The sequence below is a fragment of the Tenrec ecaudatus genome, chromosome 18, assembly GCF_050624435.1.
Source record: "Tenrec ecaudatus isolate mTenEca1 chromosome 18, mTenEca1.hap1, whole genome shotgun sequence".
NCBI classification, from domain to species: Eukaryota; Metazoa; Chordata; class Mammalia; order Afrosoricida; family Tenrecidae; genus Tenrec; species Tenrec ecaudatus.
In genome coordinates this window covers 1,236,278-1,254,617 of record NC_134547.1, presented here as the reverse complement: position 1 = coordinate 1,254,617, position 18,340 = coordinate 1,236,278, and the positions used below count along the sequence as shown (strand labels likewise).

At 43.9% G+C, this 18,340-nt stretch overlaps 2 protein-coding genes and 1 pseudogene across 2 annotated transcripts; 2 read left to right on the top strand and 1 right to left on the bottom strand.

Moving 5' to 3' along the window:
- Positions 1–492: 492 nt before the first annotated feature.
- Positions 493–1,437, bottom strand: LOC142432559 (vomeronasal type-1 receptor 4-like). Its single transcript, XM_075537786.1, has one exon. The coding sequence runs from the start codon at positions 1,435–1,437 to the stop codon at positions 493–495; it is 945 nt and encodes a 314-aa protein (XP_075393901.1).
- A 6,875-nt stretch (positions 1,438–8,312) lies between these two features.
- LOC142432504 (heterogeneous nuclear ribonucleoprotein K-like) lies at positions 8,313–9,627 on the top strand (annotated as a pseudogene).
- Positions 9,628–15,958: 6,331 nt separating this feature from the next.
- Positions 15,959–16,969, top strand: LOC142432558 (vomeronasal type-1 receptor 4-like). Its single transcript, XM_075537785.1, has one exon. The coding sequence runs from the start codon at positions 16,028–16,030 to the stop codon at positions 16,967–16,969; it is 942 nt and encodes a 313-aa protein (XP_075393900.1). The 5' UTR covers positions 15,959–16,027.
- The last annotated feature ends 1,371 nt before the right edge of the window (positions 16,970–18,340 follow it).

Below are 18,340 nucleotides of genomic sequence, written 5' to 3'. Positions count from 1 at the left end.
TGATGGTGGTGGTGGTGGTGGTGGTGGTGGTGCTGCTGCTGGTGCTGGTGGTGCTGATGGTGGTGGTGCTGGTGCTGCTGGTGGTGCTGGTGCTGGTGCTGCTGGTGGTGGTGGTGGTGGTGCTGATGGTGGTGGTGGTGGTGGTGGTGCTGGTGCTGGTGCTGCTGGTGGTGGTGGTGGTGGTGCTGCTGCTGATGGTGGTGATGGTGGTGGTGGTGGTGCTGCTGCTGCTGCTGCTGCTGCTTGTACTGCTGGTGGTGGTGGTGCTGATGGTGGTGGTCGTGCTGATGGTGGTGGTGGTGCTGATGGTGGTGGTGGTGGTGGTGGTGGTGTGGTGGTGGTGGTGGTGCTGATGGTGGTGGTCGTGCTGATGGTGGTGGTGGTGGTGGAGGTGGTGGTGGTATGGTGGTGGTGTGGTGGTGGTGGTGGTACTGATGGTGGTGGTGGTGGTAGTGCTGCTGCTGCTGTTGGTGATGGTGCTGGTGCTGGTTTTTAAATGTATAAGTTGGGGGTGCTGGTCATAGTTTTCCTTATGCAGGTAAAGCAGAGCTGGGAGACACGGGAGTCACCACTCATGAGAATAAAAGGACTGACGGTTGGGAATCCCGCATCACTTAGGGCAGATATGTTCACCAGCCACCAAGTGGGATGCACGACAGAGGCTATAACAAATTGAAAGATGATGGAGAGGGTGTAGAAAGACACAAAGGTGCTCACCAGGACAAGGATGGTTTGGGTGGCTCTGGTCTCAGGGGAGGATCTGGGGGAAATGCTGTTCCTGTGAAGGTCTTTGACCCGCTGCTTGTGTCTGTGCAGGATGAAAACCATGGAGCTACTGGTCCAGAGCATGAGTGCCAACGACATAGCATCGGGGAAAGACAGCAACGCTACATGCAGTGAATCGGCTGTTGTGCCGTGACAAACAGAAAAGCAATATCCATAGGTTTTTTTTCTCTCTATGATGGTTTTATTGCCCCAATTGCTGCTAAAATACACAGAAAATGTGATGTTTACCAGCATGTGCAGACTCCAGCACAAGAATATGAAAAGGTCCAAATATTTGGGAGCTTTCCCCTTGAGGTCTGCCCACCTGGAGCTCCTGGGGCTGATGGTGATGGCCTGGAACATGCTCAAGAGACAGGTGCTGCCAATGGACACACCCCTGCCCACTCGGTGAACATAGAAAAGACTTTGGCAGCCAAAATTGTTGAGGAAATACTTCCACCCAAAGGCTGCCATAGTCTGGGGGATCCCTCTAGAAAGATGGACCATGGAGTTGGCCACAGCCAGGTGCCTGCGAATCAAGTCTGTGGACGTTGACCTGCATCCAGTGAAGTAAAGGATGATAAGATGAAAAAGAAGAAAGCAATTCCCCAGGAGACCAACTGTAGTTTGTAACGAGAAAATTATTCCAAATGTCAGATCTCTGGAGCTCATTCTCTCAGATCCAATGACTAATGTTTGTCTTCAGAGCCAGAGGGTCCTACATGAGAAGATGAGACTTTGGACAGACATATCCAAGCAACAGAAGTCCTCTTTCAATACCTACCGTAATTAATGCTCACTGAGCTACATGGACAAAGATTTTATTTTTTAACACTTTTATTGGCACTTCATCCACATATCATGAATTCAATAGTTCAATCAGGTCAGGATGAGTTCTCCAGTTTTTACCACAATCAATTTTAAAAGCATTTTCTTTTTCCCTGTACTCATTATTATTCAAGTAATATTTTTTTAATTTTGGTGAAAATATACACAGCAAAATATTCTCCAGTTCAACTATTTTTGTATGTATAATTCAATGCCATTGGTCATAGTCTTCATGTTCTATAGTCATTATTGCTATCCCTCTCCAAATTGTTACACCACCATTCAAATAAACTCAATATCCCATAAGCAAAAACTCTTCCTCCTTCACTCATAGTGATGATAGGTCAAGTTTAGTTTCTTTCCTTTTCCAGTATTTCACCTCATACAATATTCACATAGCATACAAAAGTTAAATAATTTTTAAAAGCATTGTATATACATCATCACAATCAGTTCTAATACTGTCTACACACCCCGCACACACACACAATTAGTTCTAATTCTAATACCGACTCCTGCATTCATTGAGTGCTCCTCAATCATTCCTCCTAACCCTTCCTGATATTATCATTGCATCTGTTCCTATCTCTATGCATCCACTCTCTTTGGGTTTCAAAAACTGGGAGACCTAACAAAACTATTAAAATTGAAAACAAAATAAAACTGAAAGAAGAAAACCACTGTAACAATAATAAAAAGGTAACCATAGTATAACCAAAAAAAAAAAAGCCAAAGAAGAAATTTCTCTCTTGGAAAAATTGAGAAATATTTCAGCATAGAGCAAATTCAGGTTGGGTCAAGAGAGAGAACAACTACCCGAGCACCATGTTGTGCCATGGTTGGATATTCACCATATTCAAGTTGACAATAAGTTGTGTCTAATAGAAAAGCTGTTGGAGTCCCAGGCTTGTGGCCAGAGGAGATCTGCCAGAGAAGTAGTCTGATTCGATACTCTGCAGATGGATTTTGGGTTCCTACTGTCCTCCATAGCCTTCTTCATATTACGTGTTCATAATTTATGCTCTGGTTCTTTCACCTCCATCACGTTTAGGTTTTGTTATCCTCATCTACGGATCGTACAGGCGGGTGTGCTTCCTCCTGGTGGACTTGTTTGAAGCTTCCACTAGGAGGCTGCTTGTTTGAGGACAAGTCGTTAAGACCCCAGACACTATTCCAACTGACAGGAGGCATCGGCTCCACGACGTTCTCTCATGAAGAGAGTTCCTGATGTTGATTGCGCAGCCTCTAAAGGTCACTTGCTGGGAAGGCTTTACTGCTATGAAGGTTGCAGGTGTCGGAATGTCTTTCCTTTTCCTTTATCTGTGAGGCAGCCACTGCTCACATGCAACATATAAGTGTACTCTCATAGTAATGAAAAGGAAAACTCAGGCAGGGAGAGAGAGAGCTGTCTCTAGCCACATGCTGGTTAGAGGATGTGCATCAGCTGTTTGTAAAGACAATGTTTAGCTACTATGCGCTAGTAACCATGGGTGTGTGTTGGGGGGCGAGCGGGGAGGCAAAGACACAGAATTGGCTGACGTTCTCTACATCAACTCGAGACTAATTCCTCTGAGGGGTAAGTCATACATACCACCGCACTAAAAACATTGTTTTCTTAATCCATTCTGACATCAATTGTCCTGTCCCACGGCTCTGTTTCTTTGTTTGGTTTGATAGTTCTTGGAATGGCCACAGAGAACTCGCAGACCATACTCACAGTCGTGGGGTCGGTCATGGAAGTAAAAGTGCACAAAGTGGGATGAACCAGGAAGCACATAGGAAGGTCACCTTTCTTCTGTGCAGGACAGTTTTCATAGCTTTTCTGCTTCCTGTAAGACTCCTCTGTGCCCCGGCAGAGTCTCCACTCAGGCCCTTTCAGGTCAGGCTCCTCTCAGGCCTCAGTGGCGGGCCTGATCTCAGACCTGATTAAATAAGTGCTATAAAGCGGGCTTATCTCAGCCAAAGAGTGCCGGAGGCCCACTACTCTGCCAGCAATCCCGACGAGACACAGTTCTGTGGCCCTGTGGGTCTCCCTTGCTAGGTAGGCCAGTAAGCCCACCGTTACCATTGCATTTCTGTCTTCTGGTGCCGCTGCTGGATTCTGCATAATCGCCACTGCTCGCCAGCCCTAGAGTTCTCCTGCCCTCTGACTCCTGGGTGTAAGAGGTCCCAGTGGGTAACCAGGGTAAACTGAGATCATTTACCTGTTCCTATTGTTCTTCGATGGCATTTTGGATTTCCCCGGCCTGTGGAATCGCCTCCCTTTAAATCTACGACAAAAACTAACCCAGGCCTTTCATGTGTTTCATACAAGTTACTTGCATTGGCTATTCCACAAAGTCCATGGGTCTTCTTTTCATCAGTAGCAGGATATCCCTTAGGTTGGCCGCAACCACTTGATTACAAAGTCCCTTCCAATCTTCTGGGCGTTACAAGTATCTGGCAAACAAGGTCATATAAAGTGGATCGTCGCACTGCACCTAGCTCGTTAGCTGTGCTCTTCCTGTAATTTAATCCAATGTTTTCTTTTGCGTCGACACCACGTCATTTTAATTTATATGGAAGATTTTTACAACGTTAGTTATAACGAATCTCCACTGAGCTTAACAATATGCTCCATTGACCACTATGGATCATGAATCGAGTTTAAAAGAATTTAATGAAATATCGACTCAATGCTTCAGTAACATACTATTGCAAGCCCCAAACTACTCTGGAGCAGATTGGGGTTTCACCGGTGAATCCAAGGTACGCTCCATGTTAGGATGAGAAGAGACTGACACTGTGCCTTTCATGCCAGGAACAAAGCATACTGACACCCGCATAGGAAGGACTTAAGAGTCCTGTATTAAGCTCTAAACTACTGGAAAACAAATACTACTCAATGATTTTTTTTAAATAATGGTAAGTAAATATAAACCATTGTTACTATTACTCCACACATTGATCAATTAATTAATACTGAAGTAAAAATGGTAGCAATGGGATGACAATAATAAAAGTCATCCACATAAAAGATACTTGGGAGACATATTCTGTAAGAAATGTCATTTTGTGCATTCTATAGCTTTGGAATGGAGGGTTTCTTGTTTGATTTCAGAATACATTTAAACCACAGACACTAGCATGAGACAATTTGACCTTTGGAGCTGCTTTGTGAAACCCATTAGTATCAGGTTGTGTTTCCCACAATGCTGCTTCCTTAACATCAACAGGGGAAATAACTCTTCCCACAATAACAAAATTATCCTTTCCATTAATAGAGCATACATCAGAATTGGTAAAAACATGTCTATTCCAGTAGCAGCCAATCGTGGTGCTATTTTGGCACAGTATGGAATGGTTCCTGTAGATCCATCCTGCTCTGCTCAAGTCCGGAGGTGTCACATGCACGTCTCGTCTCTGGTAATCCTGAAACTTCCCATGATCTTTATAGAGCAGACTCGACACCACATTGATTCAGTATCACCCCCTTTAGAGACCTTAAAATCAGGTTTCCTCCATCACTACAAGATTAAGCACCAAACATTACTTATCTTAAGAATGACACAGCCATTTATACATTGAGGTAGAGTTCGTGGTGCATCTCTTAGTTTACATTTAATCCCTGGTCAGGATATAATTCTATTTTCTTTATTGAATCAAAACCGTGTGGAACCCAGATTTCCATCCTTAAGTTCATTGACTCTATCCTGATATGCATCCTTCCTTTACACACTCTGCCCCTCAGACTGAAATAGAAATAACTCACCCAATTTCCTCTGCTGCAGGGACAGTCAGGTCAGTGTGAGCATCATGACATGCAGGGGAAGTGTCTGGGGGAGGCAGTTAGATCCTGAAGACCAGATATTTGACTCTGTTTTCTCTCTTCCCCAAGGAACAGAAATTACCATTTCACCTCCAGTGACATTGACAGTGCAGGCTTGGGGAGCTGAGATCCTGTCTGAACAATGTTTCCCCAGTTATTAATCACCCAGGTAATTAAAAGTTTCTAGTAAACTCTTCCTTTCCAGAATCCAGGAACTATCCATGGTCTCCCATGGAGGCAGCAGGGACAGCTGAAGTGTGAGATGTGGGGAACCTGAGTTTCTCTGAGTGCTCAGATCTTTAAGAAGTTCTCCATCCCCAAATATTTCCTCACCTTCAACCCATGAAATGATGAAATGCATTATTATATGAACAGAGAGTTTGAACCAGACAAAATCCTATGAAGGACTTTGAAGGAGATACGATGAAATCGAAACACGCTGCTATTGAATGACAGAGAAATCACTGGCTCGTTTTCACAACTCAATGCCAAGGAATGTGGACATTCATAGGAAAATTCTCGTTGCCATTGTTGACCTGCCCAGCAGTGCTGAGTGGCTTAGACAGAACAAGAGCCACAGAAAGAGACTTTCTTCAAATAAGAGTCAAGCTTCCAGTGGTTAAATAGGCTGATTCTACAGTTGCTTCAACAATCAGGAACTGATTCCTGGTGGCAGTCTCTGGCTAAATTTACTGGGAAACATATACGAATATATTAGGGATTATGCAAAGCAGAATTATGCAAATGACATCACCAGAAGAGAAATAATGAGAGTCCATGGCGTGGTCAAGAATGCAAACAAGGTCACTGAGCAACCTGTGCAGAGGTGGCTGAATGGAATTTAGGCTGTGTATGAACCTTCATCAAAAACTTTCACAATAAATTATTATTTTGAAAAAGAGAATATTAAGTGGAGTAGAGTTTTATTCTGATATCATTGGTGGGCGTAAATTAGGATCAGCTTTGCCTCAACTGATTCTAAGGGATTCGGAGTTCTCCTGTTTTGTCTGAACTACTGTGAGTGAATCATTGGATTTGGAAGGTAACTATGGTTTGACACAAGTCTGATTTTGAGGGACACTTCTGGTGGGGGTTTCACTGACCAATTTGCAGATGAAGGTTCATTTACCTTGCATCTCTGGGTGGACTCTAAAGTCTCAAATACTAGTGTAGCACGTTAACTGCTCACACCATCCAGGGTCTCCTATGGAAGTGTTGGTGGCCCCAAATATTAACACTTGAAAACCTACAACCCGCCTCCTGGAACTTTTCCCAGGAGCCCATATAAAACATTGGTTGAGTGAACGATGTCAATGTATTAGGCAGGGGTGAGTATTTCAGGGAAGCAATTCAGGTTCCTCTCCTCGGTGAGGACAAGGCCAATTCAGCAGAGGGGCTGTGAATGGATGCCCTAGCTGCACCAACTAGAGACACAGGTCTGTACAGTTTTAGGGGTGTGGACGAGCCAGTGGGTGCACAAGAGAAACACATGGGTTCAGCCCTGCGCTTCAGCCACACAGACTTGGGTTCTGGTCTGGGTCCCACAATAGCTCAATTGGTTGAAATTAAAGGTGGAGAAGCAATCAGAGTGGGATGGTCTGAGGGTGCAGGAGCTTGATCATAATGGTGTGGTGTCATCAGAGGTGGGAACTGAAGACATCTCTCTGCCTCCATGACCGGCTCCAGGGTCTGATCTGTTGTGAAAATGAAGTGTTCATGCCCAGCAGAAGCAACAGAAGAAAGTGGGGGACAACACAGCAGGGAAGCAGATGGGGAGACCATCCCATGGGGCAAGAAGCAGGGACATAGGGACAATGCAGGCTGCTGCCGCAGCCAGAGCCACTGCCTCGATTCAGAGGTCATGACTTGGAGAATGGGGAGGGGCTGGGAGTCACTGCATGATGACAGGCATTAGTCTGTAGGATCTTCTACCACCTCAGTCGGGACATCATTGCAGACACATGTTGGGGACCCTGCAGAAGACAGGAGGTAGGGGCGATGTGATTTTCACAGGACAACCTGACCTAGGAAACTTAACCTCTCCACACACAGTGAGTGCATGTAGACCATGGTTGAAGCCCACCAGCTGCTCTGCTGAAGAAATATGTTGGAATCTGTTCATATAAAGATCTACAGCCTTGGAAGCCCAATGTAGAAGTCTTACTCTGATCTGGGGGTCTCTGTGAGCAGTGGTTTGTGGAGAAGGGCAACCCACAGCAGGGGAGAGGTTCCCAGTTCACCACTTTGAGCTGCTTGTAAAGGGATTACCTTACATGGTCCAAGACACACTGGGAGAAACAAGAGGAAGACGAATCAAAATCATGAAAAGGCAGAGCTCACAGGTGAGATAGAGACTATTGGAGCATCCCAAATTCATCCACACCCCCAACCCAACTCTCAACCCCAACGGTGACCATTAGTCACACTTCAGGACTGGAGATCAATTTACCTCCACAGTTCAATTGTCAACCAAACAGGAGACAGGCCAATCAAGGGGAACTCTTACCCTAGTGTGGTAAGCACGCATTCGAATAACAGTCAGTAGAGATCAAGCAGGTAGCATTGACCTAAGGACAAAGCTCTGAAGAGTAGGAAGGTAGGAGGAAGGAAAGAGGAAGCACAGGGAGAAAATGGGATAAGGGTGCTCCATCGCGTTGATTACATCACTGAGATGAAATAAGAATGTGTGTGAAAGCTTGAGTGTTAATTTGATTGTCAATTCCGTAAACATTCACCCAATTACAATAAAAAGTTAATAAAGAGCTCTGTCTAGCTGTGACCCACTGAGGCTGCTCCAGACAAAAGGTAGACAGCCTCAGGGCTACTGAAGCAGTAGGATGTCAGATGTGAGTTCTGTCTCAAAGTTTATTTTCTGTTCTGCAAGAATTCTGCATCCACCCGATCAAGGAAAATGGAAATCAATTAGCCAGAAGAAACCATCCCCAACGCTGAAATCATTGGTGACTTTGGTCAACACCCCACAGAAAACATGGAAGAGGAACAAGCACTTTAAAGCTCAGGGATGCCGATGAGATGGTTGAGCTGTGCATTCTGCTTCAGGATGCTGGGCAGTGGTTGGAAAAGGAGACCAGACTATCACGCCTCTTTGTACAGACTACAATGCCAGTAGTTCAATCCCAGACAGCATTGACCCTGAATTCATGCTGAGTATCAATGCTGACACTGAAACACTTGGAGACCTTCAGAGCAAAACCATCCCTACCTTAGAGGAGGGCCTGCAGCTGCCATGACGCATTGCCACCAGCCAGCTCCCACTCGCTGATGCTTCAACTACCATAAAGGAAGCAACTTAGACTGCTAGTTGAGACTGTTGCTTCCTCAGAGTCTGGCAGGAGAGATGATTGGGGTCGCAGGTGCTAAAATCAAAGAGCTTCATGAGAAACTCAAAAAAAGAGTCGAGCTTTTCGAGGAAAGCTGTCCTCACTCTACTGACAGTCATTCTTCTTGGAGGAACGCCTGACAGAGGTGTACACTGCGTGAGGACCATCCTGATGGTACTTCTGAGTCACCCATCAATGGACGTGCACAACCTGATGTCTCAACTTCTGTACCGAAACCATAGATTATAGTGGTTTTACAATGATGTTTGGTAATCCCCATGGATGGCTGTGGGGGTCCCCCTGTCCGGAAGAGGTGGTTTGGACAGAATGCATCATGGTCAGGGTGGGTGTCCCATGCCTCTAGAAGAGATTATGATGACATGAGCCTTTGTCCTGGAGCTCCTGCTTCTACTCCTGCAGGAAATGTTCGAGATGGTAGAAAAATTCAGTATCTTCCACCAACACCACTAGAGGTGGGGGTCTGGAGTCTGTCTTGATGGCATAGTTGGTTTCTATGCTGCAGAGACTTGCATTCCTTCAATGGATATATGAAGCCCATCAGAATGGCAGATGGCTTATGAACCAAAACATGGCTCAGGAAAAGATTATTCCGATGCAGGGTGTCATGGATCATATGTTGGTCTGGTGAACCTATTATTACTACACAAATAACTTCCCAAATATTTGTCTGAATCTATTATTGGCAAAGGTGATCAACAGATTAAACAATTTGGTTGTGAGTCAGGAGCTTCAATAAAAATTGATGACCTTTTAGAAAGATCTGAATATCAGACCATATCCATAACAGGAACACAGGACCATATATTGAATGCACAGTATTTGCTGTACATCAGTGTGAAGCACAATTCTGAACAGTTTTTCTAAGACTAGTGAAGAACTAAAACATCCTGCAACTTTTCTTTCTTGTTTTAAGCTGCTTCAGTTTAAAAAGCCAACATTCCTTTGCTTCATACGTGTCCTGCATTTGAGGTATAGTGAAATCTTTGCTGTTTATCAGACATAGTGTTTTAGTTCTTTACAAACCAGGGTGGAAGGGGAGGGTGTGGAAAAACTGACGTTGAAATTTTGAAACAGCATCAGAGCAAGTGAATTTTATTTTTGTCATGGTTGGTGGTTCAAAGCCAATTCCCCCAAGTAATGTTTGTGAACACCTTTCTTTGGTGGTCACCCCAACTACTGGGGGTGGCATGGGGGAAAATTAACCATAGCAACCATTCACATGTCCCTGGCATTCAGTTCAGAGCAGTGTGCACAATGTAATGCTCTTTTGTAAGAAACATTTTGTGCATTTTTACATAAACGTAGCAAACCTATTTTTTGGTGGTCACTTTTTTTTTAAAGTCATTTTTCAAGTGTCTTAATACTCCAATTTGCCCCCAATTGAGCACTAAATTTGACTTTCAGATCCTCTGCTGGACATGAATGCGTGTCTTCTAGAACATGGGCAAATAGCTTGGCAAATTTACTGCTGGTGACTTGATGGTTGGAGCATCTATTGTTGGGAAGAAATGCCATCATACAAATTCATGCTGATACAAAGCCTGGGTTTTGCTTCTTTATGTTTGCATGTGCTTGGCCCAGCTTTGCAACACTTTTCTTTGTTAGTAGTGACAAAAGACTCAGAGGGGAATTGGTACTACAAACTGAACAGTGACGTGAGAGGCTGTAAACCGAAACTCGGACTTGGCATCAGGTTTTACTAATCAACATAATCCTGGGCTATGGAAGCGACCGATGGCAGAATAAATTCCGATTAATTTCGCTAGATAATTTCTCACTGTTAGACTTAAACTTTGTAAAAAAAATACACATATAGTATTGTTTTTCCATTGTATGCAAATTGATATAACACCAACCTCAAGCCATGATGGCTTTGAACCTCGTTTAGCAATCAAGCACTTAGTCGTTGTACCACCAGAGCTCCTAATCCAAAGCACCGGTGGAGGAAAACAGGACCCAGGCATAGGTAGCAGATTCCAGAGCCATCAACAGGCAGAATAAGTAGCAGTTAGAAATTTATTAGATCCATATAGCTCTGGATTGGTCAATATAGGTGGTAGTGTCCCTGATGGAGTCTGAAATGCATTTGACAAGGTGAAGGTGAAGGAGGTATTATGAGGTAAGACTAGGTCAGGAGGCATGAGAGTAAGTTGAGTCACCTGCTGGAAAACCTAGCAAACGTCCGCCATGCTTTGGATATGAATCAGGAGCTCCTGGGAAAACTTTAAGGAGACCCAGCTTTCTGGTACATCCCATCTCAACGCTCCTTCTAGAACGGATTAGCGTCGAGATCCAGGGTTCTACTGTATTAGTTAAGGACGTAGACCTATACCATGGGGTAGGCAGGGAAGTAGGATCGAGATTTTAAATAGGACTGAAAAATATCTTGAGGCCCGCGCTGTGCTCCTGTAGTTAGACCAGAAATCCAAGAGGCTAGGAGGCCAACCTTGGGAAACCAGGTGCTAGAACTACAATCCCAGGATCCTAGCATTCATGGTTCGACCTCCCCTTCCGATTTTCATCCACAGAGTGATTGACGAGCTCTTTGGCACTCTCGCTTCACTGTGCCTCCTCGCAGGCTTTCCCCAGCCCCTACCAGGACCAGTGGGACAGCTTCTGCCACCACCAACACCACCACCCTTCATCCTAGACTAGAGCCTGGACCCACCAGCATGCTGCAGTTTCCCCAGACTGCTGCCCCAGAGTGAGTCGTAATCCCACGCCCCCACGGAAGGCATCCAAAAGGCAGCCTGAGAGCTCACCCTGGCACTTCCCTCTCGGTGCACACATTCACGGGCTTTACCCTCCCTTCCCTCCCCTGCCAGGATGGCACAGACCACCCTACTCCCCCTTTACCCCAGTTCCTGTCCCAGCCTGCCAGCGTGGTGTGATAAAAGATAATTAGGGACACTATTGCCAAAATCAGAGAGCAGAGGCATCTGCCTATTGGAAGCCTCTGGGGCATTTTCCAGTGACAGAACGCAGAACCCTGGAACACAGGCTACCAAGCCACACGGAATAAATCCACAGGGCATCAAAGAACAGGCATAGGGAAGAATGCAGACCCAGTGAGCCCCAGACCCACTCATGCTCTCTAATCCCCCGTCCTCAGGGAACAGTGTGGCACAGCCCCCTACCAGGCCACCCTAAAAGCCTGTAACATATCTTTAAAATCTTGGCCACTCTGGGACTTTGCTATTTTAACTTCCTGGATTTCAGCCATCACACCCCTGGTTCCTTAATAGCACTTTAACATGACAGAGCATGGGGGAAACACCAGGTTTTAAAAGCAGCAGCTTCAGCTGGAAACAGGCTTTAGTTTGTGCTGGGCGTACAATCCTAGGGACCAAGAGACTGCTCACAGCTCATGTAAATAGCAAATCAGTAAACCCAGCCTTACACATGAGACACCCATAGGATATTGCTGTATTCCGCCCTACTACACTATCTAGGTAGGTAAAGGGAATAGTCCCCATCTCCACCTCCACATGGCCACCCCCATCAACCCAAAAACCCTAAACCCCATCCCATCTAACCTGATTCACCAGCATTATATTCTCTCAAGATAATTAAATCAAAAATACAGCTCTCTTAGTGTTTTGCCTCAGTGTGATGGGGTCAGATCAGGCACAATTCCTGCACTATGTCTCCAGTGTTGTCCCCTGTAGCGTTATGGGTTAGTGAGGGACATCGCATCTGTATCTTGTGGTGGGGCCAGCCCTGTGGTCCTCTCTGTGCATTGGCTATTCTGAGCAGGAATACCATCCTCAGGGCTTGGTGAGCCAGGATGTGTTTCACTCTTTCTCCTTCCCTCTTCGTTTGCTACTGTGTGCTCTGATCAGATGCATCCCTCTCCTTGAGCTGTAGCTTCAGTGCTGTCCTCTGAAGTACATTCTTCTGGGTTGGGGAGGTGTCCACTTATTTAGGATTGGGGGCAGCCCCAAAGATCTCTCCATTGGTTCCCTGCTTCATGTTGGTATGTTGTATTCACAAAGGGAGCAAAGCAATGAAGTCCCAGAGAATACCAAAAATAGGCTTTGGAACCAAGGCATGGCACCCCATCAGACTCCACTGGAAAACACTCCTGAAGGTCAACAAAAAGACCTGGAACTATTTATAGGCTCTTCTTTTTTTGTCATTGGATTTTTGTTGTTGTTTTGTTGTGTTTCTTCATTTGTTTTGCTGTGTCTTGTTTTTGTGCTTACTATTGTCTTTGCATGTCTATCTAGGTCAGATAGGCAGGATAATCAATCCAGAGGAGAAAACAACGGGACCAACAGTTCCAGGGGACACAGGAGGTGGGGGGGAGGGGAAAGGAAGTGGGTTGTAACAAACCCAGAGACAAGGGAACAACAAGTGATCTAAAATGGATGGCAAGGAAAGTGTAGGATGGCTGGCCGGGCTTAATCAAGGGCAATGTAACTTAGAGAAATTACTGAAACCCAAATGAAGGTCGAGCATGATAGTGGGACAAGAGGAAAGTAAAAGGAGACTGAGGAAAGAACTCGGAGGCAACGGACATTTATAGAGGTCTAAATACAGACATGCACATATGTAAATATATTTATATATAACAATAGGGAAATAGATCTATGTGCATATATTTATATGTTAAGTATTAAGGTATCAGCCGGACATTGGGCTTGTACTCAAATACTCTCTAAGCACAATACTTTGTTCTAATATCCTGGCATTCTTGTCTATCCTCCTCTGTATGTCTCCAAAATTCTGGACAAGGTGGAGTCTCTGCCAAACAACTCCATGCTGTCTTTGGAGATTCCTTTTAGAAACTTATAATTGGTTTGAGAAATTAGCAACTGAGAATACATTTTCCAGACATGTTCTCAACTCCCCAGCCCTGAGATGTCAGTGTTACTGAAGGTGACATGATAATTTCTGTTCCACAGGGAAATGAGGGCACAGAATCAAATACCTGGCTCTCAGGGCCTGTTCGCTTCCCTCCGATGCCTGCTCTGGATGCTACGAGAACCACACTGAGCCCACTGTCCTGGCAGCAGGAACGACTCAGGTGAGTGTTTTCTATTTCAAAGTGAGAGGTAGAGTCTGTAAGGGAAGGAAATGCATGAGGGTTTAGAATGCCACCTTATTAGAAGAGGGAACTTCTAGTTTTCATACTTTTGCAGTGTTGCTGAAACAGCAGACTACGGTCTGACCTTGCAATGAATCAGAATTGGAGCAAAGAGATGGGCCCACCAACCATACCCCAATCACTAGTGGTATCTAGTGCCATTCTTCAGAGCTGTCTTTAACAGCTCCCAGACCTACAATACACAGCACTAGGACTCTATGGGAACCAATGGATGCTGTGCTGGAATGGAGTGTCTGAGTGGTTGCTGAGGGAATATTAATGCTTTCTGTAGTTCTGCTGTCTGATGCATTCATGGGGACAGGAATGGGGTCTCTCCTGAAAACATCCCTGGTCTGTTGATTAGACAGCAGTGATTTTCCTTGGAGAGGTCAGGAACGCAGCATTTAAGGAAAAGGTAACATAATAATAATGAGATTCACATAACACTGTCTAGCTCAAATGTATCTTGTGCTATTCTCTCTGATCCTAAAACATTCTCGTACCAAACAATAGCTACCCATTTCAATTTATAAAATGCACACGCTGTCGTGCCTTATAGATGTCATTTCCCACACGTGTGTTTTGTATGTCAACACTCTCATAAAGCTCAACTTACTAGGACTGTGACTTGACTTACACACTAATGAACTGATAAGCACACGAAGTGAAAGGGCCAATGTTTTTGTTTCTACACATAATTAAGCTTCAAGATGGTCATATCCCCTGGGGTCTTAAAGGCTTGTAATAAACAAGCGGCCATCTACTTTAGACGCAACAAAGCCCACATGGAAGAAGCACACCAGTCTGTATGATCACGAGGTGTCGAAGGCATCAGGTATCAGGCATCAAAGAACAAAAAAAATCAAATCATTGTGAATGAGCGAGCATACAGATTGGAGACCCACGACCCATCTTTAGGCAACTGGACATCCCCTGACAAAAGGGTCTCGGGAAGGAGATGAGCCAGGCAGGGTGCAGCGTAGCAACGATGAAACATACAACTTTCAAGTCATAATGGAAATATGGCTACACGTCTCCATTCACTTCTCTGACAATTCTGCATCATGCACAGGCAGCTTTCCAGGAAGCCACAAGCAAATGCTGAATGAAGACCAGTCTTACTCTGTTATATATGGCTGGGAATCCAACCCTCTAACCTGTATCTTGCTCACACTTCAAGATAGTTGTAGCCTTATCCTGGTTTCACAGGTGTGAAACTTTCAAAAGATGTACTAACTCGCATGGACTAGTTTCTCTGCTGGAAAGTTGGTGCTTCTGTAAGCCATTGTGATTAAGATAACTGATAAAAGGATTCAGATGACTGATACAGGCTTAGCTTTGTTGCAGTCAATCATGTTTATTCAAGATCTGAGTACAGTCCATAGTACTTTATTTATGTGGTGTATTTGCATTTTAATGCGTTGCTCAATTACACTTAGAATGGTTGCTTTTAATTTTTAGTTGTGTATGTGTGTATATGACATACTAATTACTAAGTAACTTTAGTTCCATTCCAGGCAAACATTAGCAGATATAAACCCAAAAGATTTTGATTATCATTAAGTTTTAACTCCTGTCACCTAATAGGCTTGAATTGCAGGCTTTACCAGGTTAAGTATCAACAATAAAAACTGAAATACAATTATTGTTGCCTTTCAAAAATTCAAAATGTGGTTCCACGTTAAGCTGAAACATATACTAACCTAGAACAACTTTATGGTGCTTATGAGCTATTGCAAAGCTGTGTAGTTTTCTTGGGGATTTTTTTAGTAAAATTGAATAATGGAAATCTTTTCTAAAACTTATATTTACACCTATCAATTTGTGAAAAACAAATTGCCATCTATTTAATGTAAAAATCCTTATACTAAACAGGACAAACTTTCTCCACTTCATGTTTCATTTATAGATTAAGTGAGATAATAACTAATTTTGGCCTATAACTCAGCTACTTTGGAATTGTCCAAAGGGTCTGTTTGATAATTTGTTGACTCTTCTGCCAACAAAAAGGCATTAACACTATCTTGATGCTTTTCGTTTTAAGCTTATTCTATTTTAATTAAATATATATCAAAGTTTCACACCGATGAAAAGATTCCTGTGTCCCTTATCTCCTCTTTTCATGCAGGACCTTCTGGCTCTGAAGACAAATACCAATGATTCGGACCTGAGAGAATGAGCTCTACAGTTTTGACATTAGGAATAATTTCCTTATTACAGGCTACCTTTGGTCTCCTGGGAAACTTCACTCTTCTTTACCATAATATCTTCCTTTACTTCACTGGCTACAGATCAAGGTCCACAGACTCAATTCTAAGGCACCTGATTGTAGCCAATTTCATGGTCATTCTTGCTAAAGGGATCCCCCAGGCTATGGCAGCTTTTGGGTGGAAGGATTTCCTCAATGATTTCGGCTGCAAAAGTCTTTTCTATGCTCACAGAGTGGTCAGGGGTGTGTCCTTCGGCAGCACCTGTCTCTTGAGCATGTTCCAGGCCATCGCCATCAGCCCCAGGAGCTCCAGGTGGGTACACGTAAAAGTGAAATCTCCCAAGTACATTGGCTTGTGTATATTCTTATGCTGGACTCTTCACGTGTTCGTAAATATAATTTGTCCTATCTTTGTGACCAGTAACTGGGACAATCAAACAATCACAAGGAGAAAAAAACACAGTTATTGTTCTTCTTTTCGTCATGACCCAACTGAAGACACATTGTATGCAGTATTATTAGCATTCCCCGATGTTGTGTGTCTGGGACTCATGGTCTTCTTCAGCGGCTCCATGGTTTTCATCCTGCACAGACACAAGAAGCGGGTTCAACACATTCACAGGAACAACGTTTCCCCCAGATCCTCCCCTGAGACCAGAGCCACCCAAACCATCCTTATGCTAGTGGGCACCTTCCTGTTATTTTACACTGTCTCCATCAGCTTTCACTCTTTTGTGGCTGTTTCGGAACAGCCCGATTTGTGGATCGTGAATGCGGCTACACTCAGTGATGCCTCTTTCCCAACGGTCAGTGCCTTTCTGCTCCTGATCTGTGACTCCAGTGCCTTCAGGCTCTGGTTTGCCAGGATAAGGAAGACAAAATCTCCCCATATGATCAGAAATGCCTAATTGTATGTTTTGCTTTTTTATGCAGCACACAGCACATGTGAAAAAATCAGCTGTGGTCCACACATCTGTATTCACTATCAATGTAGGTCAGTGGGCAGGCGAGGGGGGCATGTATGGGTCATGGCAAGATTAATATTGAACCATTTCCCAGTGAGAAATGTAAAAATTATACTAATAGTAACAATTATAAACAATTTTAACATTAAAATCAATTTCATCTGATATTCATATCACTGTGCTAACTTTTCAGCTGCTTAGTAGTGCATAGGATGGATGTTTTCATTTCACTAATTCAATCTTTCGTTTCTAGGCATATGGTATTTCTTGAAAAAATATGTCCAGTTGAATATATTCAAGAAATATTTGGCTTTATGGGATCAATTCATATTTTTATGTTCAAGCTTATATTGGATATCCTCAGAATTGTATTTACCAATTTATTAATGTACTGCTTATAATACTTTATCATATTTTTTATTGTTATCTATCTCTTTTGGCTTATTTTTGAAACATGCATATCTTATTCTTTTCTTTAGCAGTAAGATATTCATTTTCTCGGTACTATGGTTAGGGTTGCTCTTTTACTTCTATGAGTATCTGAGTCCTGGTAGGGGAGTAAATTTAGCCCTTCAGAGCCTCTATAGCCATCCATCTGTGGCAATATATGAACTGCTGAGCACCAAACGGGTTGGTGCATCTTGGAAAAGGACAGGCTTAACACATTTGGTGAGTCTGGTGGTGAAAGCTGACCAAGTTGAATTGGGAACAGAATAGTGAAGGGGCTCATCAAAAGTAATTGTTGAGATACATACATTTGTATCTATAGAATTAGATACATTGTAAGAAATTGTTGAGATACATACGTTTGTATCTATAGAATTAGATACATTGTAAGACCAGGTGACCAAGCATGAAGCATTCCCGAAACTATGTCCTAGTGTTAAAAAGGGGATATTCTAGGGGATATGTGGTCACCTTAGTAGTGGGGGTGGATACAACTCCTAACCCCACATCATATCGGGGTTTTACATGTAAGCACAGCCAACAGTCAGCTGCTTGCTTTGGGTGAGTAAAATTGAGGAAATAATGTATTTTGTGTATCATAGATAAAAGAGTGGAGGCAAAACTTTTGGGAGGGTTGTGAGACCGAGGGTTTAGCAGGAATCTAAGGTTCAGTAGCAGAAAGGGATAGAGGGGGATCAAACAGGGGGTCTTGCAGTTCTGCAGTTGAGCCAATGGGCCTGTGGGACCAGCCTTTATTGGACAGTCATTGAATAGTAAACAGAATTCTAGGATCTCACCCTGACCACCTGAAATGAAGACCCCCAAGTCTGTCTGTCCAGGAAACCATGAAGCCGCTGTGTGGTCAGT